The 9,339-nt window shown below is 49.3% G+C and overlaps 1 protein-coding gene across 1 annotated transcript; it reads right to left on the bottom strand.

The window, feature by feature from the left end:
* Positions 1–268: 268 nt before the first annotated feature.
* Positions 269–7,471, bottom strand: UBXN10 (UBX domain protein 10). The gene has a single exon (XM_064281408.1). The coding sequence runs from the start codon at positions 3,610–3,612 to the stop codon at positions 2,767–2,769; it is 846 nt and encodes a 281-aa protein (XP_064137478.1). The 5' UTR covers positions 3,613–7,471; the 3' UTR covers positions 269–2,766.
* Between the last annotated feature and the right edge of the window lie 1,868 nt (positions 7,472–9,339).

Raw genomic sequence — 9,339 nt, 5'->3', positions numbered from 1 at the left:
CATAACCCTAATGAGCAATCTTCCTAGCGCCAGCCCTGGAAAAGGTAAGAAGAGTTTCCCTTATACTTCCACAAGGTGGTAAGAAGATACAGTAGCAATATAGCTCATCCTCACTCTGGGGTCCTTCACAGATAAAGCTATAGCCACTGACTTCAGTAGGCTTGGAGTTGAGGGTCCAGTGTGCTTCCACATTTTCTGGCCAACACTCTCTGTGGCCAGCAACTTGCTAAGATGCTAGTGCTTGTCATCAAGTGCGGCACAGGGTAAGCCCTCAATAACTTGGTTAAATGAATGACTTAGGTCTGTGAACACAAAATGGGGCAAGGCTGACCTACCCTGGGCCAGCAAGAGTAGTGTGCTGGGTCAGGCTTAGCCCATTAGGCCACAGTGCCTAGCTGGCAATGTCACCTACAGAGTCACCAAGAGCTCTGAAATTCTGGTAGAATCTGCTCTTGCTGACCTCAAGATCAGAGTATTTGGAATGGTTTTTAGGACAAAAATTCCAGAGATGCCATACTGATAAGCTTGGTGTTATGAATATGAGCTGAAAGCAAGAGCTATGGGGCTTCTGCAGTTGGCACCTGAAGTGCCTGGGAAGGAGGGCTTGGTCCTAGCAGTGGAGCTGAAGATCACACTAACAAAACCCTCTGTCCACTAGCATGGCAACCCAAGACTTAGGCTGAAATATAAGATGTACTTCTCCACTGACTCGGTTTCACACAAATCAGATTTTATTGTCAGTATCATCTTTTGTGAAAAAAAAAAAGTTTATTAAGATAACTCAAACTTAGCTTTATTCACATATTCTAAAATATCATTTCTATGCTCCATGCCTTCCATTTTGTCTTTTTTCACCACCCCCAAATTTTAAGCTAAATAGTAGCAGCAGCAAACCCCTAGGTGTGGAAGATTCTAACTCCTTCAAGCCTACTCCATTGCACTGAAGTTTTCTGAGGCTTTCCTGCCTGGAAAAGGTGGGTGGGATTTTATTCTTACCACAGAGTGGGTGTCATTTTATGGCTCTTCCCCCAGTCTCCTAGATCATAGGCAGTTAATGTGCTTGAATCCTAGGTGGGAGGCGAAATTCCTGTACTGTTAGTCCCTGGCTCAAGGCACCAGCCTGCCACCAGTCCCTTCTGCCAGGAACAGTAATTGGAAAAGGTGGCCAGTTGTGTGGGCCTGCCTGAGGCACCACAAGCCCCAGCTGACCTTTCCAACCAGAGGAGTTGGACCAAACCAGGATGAGCCTGAGAAATTCTGCAAAGCCTTCAGAAAGAACCTATTCTAGCGTGATTTGGGCGGTGTGGGATACAGTAAAAGGCAATCATTCTTCAGAGGACACAGTACTGTTAATTTCCATTGCTAGGAAGTATCAATTTGCTAGAAGTAACATTTCCAAGCACATTCCTTATCTGTGTACAAAATGTACATGTTGTTGAGGTAGCCACATTTGTATGTTTCTAGAACACACGATTCCTACCTTCTCTGTGTACTTCGAGGTGGTGGGTACATGTTGATACTCAGGGCTTTGTGATGGCTGTGCTCCAGGGAACAAGGCACCCAGAATGTCTGAGTGTTCCCTACTCTGAATGGTGATTTGGCCTTAAAGAGGATGCACGTGAGTTGTGGGAATCTTGCTGAACTCACAAATCAAGAGAACTTTGGCAAACTGTCCACATTCACCACTTCAGAGTTAGAAAAACAAGACTTTATGGTCTTCAAAGTAGCCACAGGACGTAGTGGTCACTTCATGCCAATCAGCTAGATGCTTGGGCACACAGGCTTTCAGCACAGGCACAGCAAAGTCACGCTAGACCGAGGCGCCCCCCTTCTCCCGAGAGCACTCAGAGAACAGGGGGTACCACTGTTGCTGCTCCAAAGGAGACTCTGTGCTTGAAGTGGGTCAGACACTAGACCTGGGGGATAAAGGAACTGATCCACACCACAGACAAGCCAAGGGGGCCTTTAGTCGGCTGTGTATAGATCGTGGGCTTGAACATTTTAAAAACAAAACTTTCCACTAATGACAAAAGTCGACACCGGATTTTCTCTGTTGTGGAAGAATTCTGCACACAGAGTAGCTACCAGTAGTTGTAAACCCAGTCAGTCTCTATTCAAAAGTAGCTACAGGCTAATCCGTGCTTGTGGAAGCACTTTACTTTCCAGCTTCAGGGCTATTTTAGAAATTCTGATGTATCAAGGGAATTGTATTAGAGAAAGACCTGTTCTTCTCTCTGATGTCACCTGACACAAACAGCAACACTAAGGAGCCCAAACCACCTGAGCCCATCAAAGGGAGCTGTTTTCAAAGACAGAGTCAACCTCCCATTTCTTAAAGAAATACAAATAGACATTTCCTGAACCCTGGTTATTTACCAGACTAGAATCTTCTCTGGGAAGTTTTAATCCTGCATCAAATACAGAAAGGCAAACCATTGGCTTCAAGAGTAAAAATTCATTGTCAAGGCAAGCAGACGCTCCAGAAAGGACCGTTATTTTAGAAAGATTCAAAATTCTGGAAAGGAGAAGACCTAGTAACAGCTGGTTCAGGAGTGGCCTTGGTAACCTGTCACTTCCCCAAGGACAGAGAGGCTTCCTAACACAGAGTATGTGTAAATCTCGCAGCTTCAAAGGAGATGCCGTGAACACAAATTCCCAAGGATCCCAGCTACACCAGGCTCATATGGCACTTGGAAGCAAGCTGCCTGGGCACCCAAGTATGCTCCTTGCTCAGACACCCAGGGCCCCAGCTGGGTGGCTGTGGACTTAGGGCCACTCCTCCCCATCTTCCTGTGAGATGCTGAGCACTGACTTGTGGGGGATTCTGCACTCTTGCAGAGATTTGGTGAGGTCAGAAAAGCTTCTCCTGGGCACCTCCATAGTTTTGATGCTGCAGCGTGCGTAGGTTGTCTTATTCTTCTGTTCAGCCACAGCAACTACGGTCTGTAAGTCATCTGTTGGCCGGAAATGGTGTATAAACCTTTGGCCAGACGGTGATCTGACAGCAAGCAGCAGCCGTGGCTCTTGGTCTGAAGGTTCCTCTAAGTTTCCAGTCCTGGAGGAGCCCTGCCTCTTGGTTTCGATGGTGACCTTTTCCTCTGGGGGACAGGCTCGAGCTCTGGAATCATCTTCGCCTGTCTTCATGGTGCGGGTCTCCTCTTGGTAATGAGCCTTAATGCTGCTCAGGTGCAGTGAGCTGACCGTTTTAGCTACTGTTTCCCCAGCCCTTTCCTCCAGGTTCTTTCTGTTGATGGAAGGAAGGACTGGGTATTTATTGAGTGACGAGGAAGCCCCAATGGACACCTGCTGCAGCAGCTCGGGGATCTCATCAGGGGCTCCCTGATTTGGAGATTTGGGTGTGCAGGCCCCTGGTTTCCACGTGCTTGGTGACTCGCAGGGAATGGCTGGAGGCGGAGAAGAAGGCGTGTGGCTGGAGCACACCTCTGCGCCCTGGGATATGTGTAGACGTGGCCGTGTACGTCCCTTGGCGGACTTGGGCCTTATGACATGCATGTTTAGTGGCTCTGGCTGCCAAATGAAGGTGTCAGCTGCTGTGCCTACAGCACTTCTGCGCTCAGGTGGTGCGATGTTCACAGGGGCTTCTGTGGCCATTGCTTCTCAAGATCCCTGAAGAAGCAGGAAGAAACAGAGGACGCTAGGAGTTAAAAACTTCCTGGGGCTTCTGGATTCAAGCCATCCACTCCCCAAGTGCCCAGCCTAAGTCACCACTTACTGCCTTTCCTCAAAAGAGTGCCAGCAACCCTGCTAAGTTGCCAAACAGAGAAATGGGGCCCAGCTTCCTTGGAGAGCTGAGAAGAGTGGATGGACACGCCTCCCCTGCACTCCTGCTGAGAGCACTTCCTCACCAAGGGACACACAGTCTACTCTGCTCCCTTTTTCTCTGTAGGAGAGCCACCTCTCTGACCCCGCTTTCACTTTCTCCCGCAATTCTTACTCATTACTGTTTCCAAGGAACCCCTGCCTTGCCCCTACTTCACAGTACCTCAGCCTTGCTACGTGACTCTGCACAGGTCACTTAGTGTACAGCCCTCCACTGCCCTAACTTTGTCATCCTTCTTGAGGGCCAACACTTGGCACCTCTCCCAGCACTTCTCAGATTCTCTTGTGGTTGGCAGTGTACACTGATGTCTTCCCAGCTACCTTGTGAATACCCCGAAGGCCTATGTATTTGGACCCTCCCACAGGGGATGATCAGGCATCCCTTGGTGGCTCAAAAGGTTAACACATTTGGCTGCTAACTGAAAGGCTGGAGGTTCACGTCCACCCCGAGGCACCTTGGAAGAAAGTCCTGGTAATCTTAAAAAAAAAAAAAAATTTTTTTATTTTTGAAAAATCAGCCACTGAAAACCTATGGAGCATGTAATCTAGCACACATGGGGTAGCCACGAGTTGGAATCAACTCAGGGCAACTGTTCTTGTTGTGGTTTTTAATAGGGAGTGCGCAGGTGTGCTAGTTCAATCAAACAGACTCAACTGTACTGAAGCATGGTGGGAGACGTGAGCATTTCTCTGGGCAGGCCAGGAATTGACAAATTTGTCACCTCCTCTTCCATCACCATCTTGGTGGCCCTTTCTCTAATACCATTACCACCACCACCTCCACTCTGTCCCTGGTGACATTCTTCCCAGAACCCTGCAAAAGGTTTTCTGGGCTCCCTGCCTCCTTCTGCATCTTGGCTACCACTGAGACTGCTGCCTCCTCTGCCCACATACTGACCAGGTCTCTCCCAGACTTCTAAAGACCTTCCAGACTCATGGTCCCCAGAAAGCAGCACCTCTGGGTGGCAAAGGACACAGGAGTGGGTGTCACAAGGCTTGGGTTCTGTTTTCAGCTGTTACTAGCTACCTGTGTGACCATGGTGCAGTCACTCCACCTTTCTGAGCTATGTGACCTTGAGAACATTACTTAGATGCCTCTGAACACCAGTCTCTATCTGTGAAATGAGGTCAGTAATAGAGGTGATGGAGCTAAGGCAGTAAGCTCCAGAGTTTAGCACAGAGCAGGGGCTTAATTAAATGTTACGTTTTTGGTTTTGTTTGTTTTCAGTACTTTCTATTATCCTAGGTCCAAACACTTTACTTGTTGTTTCAGTGCTTCTCCCAAGGTGTCCTTGGTGGCTCTACTCCTAGTCAGTTCTAATCACCTGGGTGATTCATGCTACACATTTGCCCTGCCCACTGCACAGAAATGCCGTAAGGCTGATTTCAATTTCATACTGCCTATGAAATTGCCTTAAAAATGCAAAATAAATGCCTGAGGTTATCATCACTTCCCTTCTGATTCTCCACTTTCCTCTTACAAACCAAAATCAAACCCATTGCCATCAAGACGACTCCAACTCATAGCGACCCTGTAGGACAAAGCAGAACTGCCCCATAGGGTTTCCGAGGCTGTGAATCTTTACGGAAGGAGATTGCCACATCTTTCTCCCTCCGAGAGGCTGGTAGTTTTGAACGGCTGAACTTTCGGTTAGCAGCCAAGTGCTTAACGGGGTTTTTTCCCCCCTCTTATTAAAAAAAAAAAAAATTATACTTACCTCAAATTCACATACTCTGAGCTTCGTCCACGACACAATCCTGAACAATGTGATGCAAGTACCTTACGTTTTACAGACTAACGTTACCATTAGGTGCCTGTAACGTGCGTGCTACCATAATTGCCTACTTTTAGGGAGTATCTTCTTCCTTCTCACTAAAAACACGATCAAACAAAACACAAAATTCAACTATATATCCTCGAAGTCCTAGTCAGTTCAAAATCTTAGAGGAAGCTATCCTCTCTTTCATATTTTAAAAGGCCTCTATGCTTTTCTCCTTAAGTGCTCAGCTACTAACTGAAAGGTTGGTGGTTCAGATCCACCCAGAGGTGCCTCAAAAGAAAGGCCTGGCTACCTACTTCTGAAAGATCACAGCCATTGAAAACACTGTGGAGTGCAGTTCCACTCTGACACACAGGGTGACCGTGAATCAGAATCAACTCAGCGGCAACTGGTTTGGTTTTTATGTTTTTCTTCATCCTACTCACAGATTGAGCCTTTCCGCACTCCCATTTTCCACTTAGTCTTTCACACCCAGTCTGGCTGCTGGGAGTTCAGGAGGCTTCTCCATGGCGAAGTCTTGGCGTCAAAAACGCCTGCCTTTCTTTCTCCTTCTTAATCTATTTTCTGACCAACTGTGAAGAATGTGTTTTTTTTTCCCCCTTTAATTTGAGTTGAGTTCTAAAGTCTTTCACTTTTAATTAAGCAGCTCCGCACTTTAATTCAGGATGGCACACGAAGGTCAGAACTGCCCAACTGTTCTGCCACAGATGAGCTCAGCTGGTAAACCGACTCCTCCTTGCCACCCCCCTGGGCCCCCTTGGGTAATGGCTATTAATTTGCCACAGCTTCTCCAGAACGATCACAGGCTTGGCTTCCAACACCCACACATGCCTCGGGAAGGTTTAACTGTCAGTAAGTTTGGTAACTTAGAAACCTCTTCCTTAACAACTTTGATGAGGGAAGTCATGTGTTCTCACCAGCTCTCTGCTGGCTTATTTTTAACACTAAAACTTAAGTATGTACATGCACTTTCTATACCTTTTGGTGCTATATAATTATCCATGTTCAGGGGGTGTCACAGTCAAGACACCCTGGCCATAAGATAACATGACTGTGAGCTTTCTCAGAGAAAAACCTCAATTATGACTAATTCCTATAAGCCCACTCATGGTTATTTAGAGACTAACACCTCCTTCAGGTAAAACCGTTACATCAAACCTGCTTTCGTAACCCGCTGCCTCCTTCTGAGTGCAGGGACCATCTGTTACACGGAGGGAACACCAACTCTTCCTAGCATCCATCCCAAGGGTAGGGGACGTCGGGGAGACAGGTGTTTGGGGATCTGGGCCAACTGTGCCTTTACATTCACACCTTGGGTCCCGCGCTCTGCATACCTGTCCACCTCCCTCGGACCAGGAAGGCTTCTGCACAGCCATCATGATCTCTGCTCAGCTCCTTTCACCACCCCCAAGGCCTGGCAGGCTCTCAAGGACAAAGTGATTTGAGGAGAGCTAAGCACAACACTCCAGCAAGCTCCCAGCTGAATAGGCAAGTGGCCTGTTTACTTAAACACAATAGCAGCTCCCCAGAGGCCTGCTAGGAGTCAGGAAACAAACATGGATCACCATTTCCAAGAAGGTGCCAAAAAGGCAACTCAAGATTAATGGACAGGTCAACTGGAATGAGGGAAAACTTCATGGGAGATGCTAAAACAAGATCCCTGCTTTCCAAAGGTGCCCACTCCCCACCATAGGGTCAGACCATCCTATTTCAGTGGCAACCCAAATCTAAAGCTACAGTAAATGCAATAAAATATAACCACCTACATACTTGCTTGGTATTTACCAAGAATGAATACACTGAATTGGTCTTTTTCAAAAAAATGTTTATCGTTAATACTATTGCCAGCCAACCCCTCCCCCCGATCTTGTGAGGCTTTCAGGAGGAAAACGCTTAGGAGAACTAACAGGAGGGGGTAGTTGGCCTGAGAATGAGAAAACTTTGGTACCATTCCCAGTCCTACCCTGGACTAATGATTAGAAAACGCTGTCCTCTGCAGAGTGCCACGTTTTAAAGGGCGAGTGGAGAAACTGGACCACAAGCCACCAAGTGATCCAAGTTTGGATAGGGCATTGAGGAGGATTCCAGCGGCAGAGGAGGGGAGGGGGTGGAGGATGGCTCAATTGTTTCCAAGTACCAGGCAGCGCTAGAAGGAAACAAGCTTTAGTAGCAGAAGGAGGGACGTGGGGGAGGGGTAAGAAAATGCGTCTAGAAAGTGAGGGTTGACTTGGGTGAAAGGGCGCAGGTCTGGGGGAGGCTCAGATCTGGTGCCCATCTCCGTGTGACTGGGCCGTCCTTTTCTCTCTCTGGGTCTCAGTGTCCCTGTCTGTACACCCAGCCAGAAGGGGATGGCCCAGCGGTTCCCTAAGCCCATAGGCTTCTGCAGAGCCTGGCAGTTTTCCTGTTTCGGTAACGGTGAGCTCTGGCCCCTGGGGATGAGTGACCTCTCTCAAGGTCTCTCTCCTGTCTCCTGGGGTTCGCCCGTCCGGGCTGGGTCTGGGGAGGCCCGCCTGGACGACATGTCCGAGACCTCGGGGACCGGCCTCTCCAGGCCCCTTCCAGACCGGGTGAGAGGCCAGGGCAGGCCAGTGGGGTTGGACAGCCCGGCCGCGCTCACCTTGCCTCTCGGCTCCATCCGCCGCCTTCGCCCGGCTCCTGGCTCAGGCCATCTGGTAAACAGCCCCGGTCTCCGGGGCAACCGCACCGGGAGGGGGCCACGTGCTTCCGGTCTGGGTCTGATAGGAACAGGCCTGGCTGGGGTGGGGTGGGGTGGGGTGGGGTGGGGGGAACCTGGGGCGCAAGAGTCCAGAGCCGAGGCCTAGAGCCTGAGGCCGTCAGGGCCAGCCTCTGGGAGTGGTCCTGCCCGGTGCTAAATATCCTGCCCGGTGGGGGCAGGTAAAAAGCCCCTAGGCCAGACTCTCACTTGCCTTCTCTCCTTTCCCTCACTCTGTCTCATCTTCCTGGGGGAATGGAAGTTTCCCCACCGGGAAGGAGAGCACTGGCCTAGGAGAGCAGAACGCCTGGGCCCCAGTCCCACCTGCTTTAGGTTTTTTCACCCATTCAGTGTCCCCGGCTTTCAGTAAGGCTGTGGAACTGATTGAGTCCTGGGAACCCTGGAATACGGGCAACTGCATTTAGGGTATCTGCTTGGGTTCAGAAGCAGGTCACCTTGGCTGCCTTCTCTCACCTTAGTACAACCTTTCAACACTGGGCTGTCCTGTTCCTTGACTTCCTTGTTTCCTCATGGGCCTCCCACTTGAAGGCCACATCCTGACACTGTTGTCCACTACCTCAGCACCTGCTCTGACCATTTTTGTCTCACCACAACCTCTTAAGCGTCCAGCAACTTAAGTCATCTCCACCACATTTGTTTTTCATCTTTGGGACTTTCATCCTGTTGACTTCTGCCCTCTCCATGTCTGTCAACCCAGTTCTTCCCTACCCTTCTCAGAGCCCATGGCCCATTACCTTGGCCTCTCTGTGGCCTGAATCCTCCATGGCCTTGCCCTGCTGTCTTTTCATCCCTCCAGTCTAATAAGGCCCAGCCCAAATGAGTCCACCCATCTGCCTTGTCTGCCAACACTCAGGTACTGAAGAAAAGATCAACCAGACACCCACCATAGCGTAATGGAAATGTGTGGCCTCCAACCTCAGTTGGACCCTCAGCCCTACACAGCAATCGTTCCATCTTCCCCATCTCAGTTCTCTCTCCTTACAG

This window comes from Loxodonta africana, chromosome 3 (genome assembly GCF_030014295.1).
Source record: "Loxodonta africana isolate mLoxAfr1 chromosome 3, mLoxAfr1.hap2, whole genome shotgun sequence".
Lineage (NCBI taxonomy): Eukaryota > Metazoa > Chordata > Mammalia > Proboscidea > Elephantidae > Loxodonta > Loxodonta africana.
The sequence above is the reverse complement of the archived record's forward strand: the minus strand, read 5'-3'. Positions and strand labels throughout refer to the sequence as shown.

Excerpts from the sequence above, each read along its gene's own strand:
- UBXN10 (XM_064281408.1), bottom strand. The coding sequence starts at position 3,612 with ATGGCCACAGAAGCCCCTGTGAACATCGCACCACCTGAGCGCAGAAGT.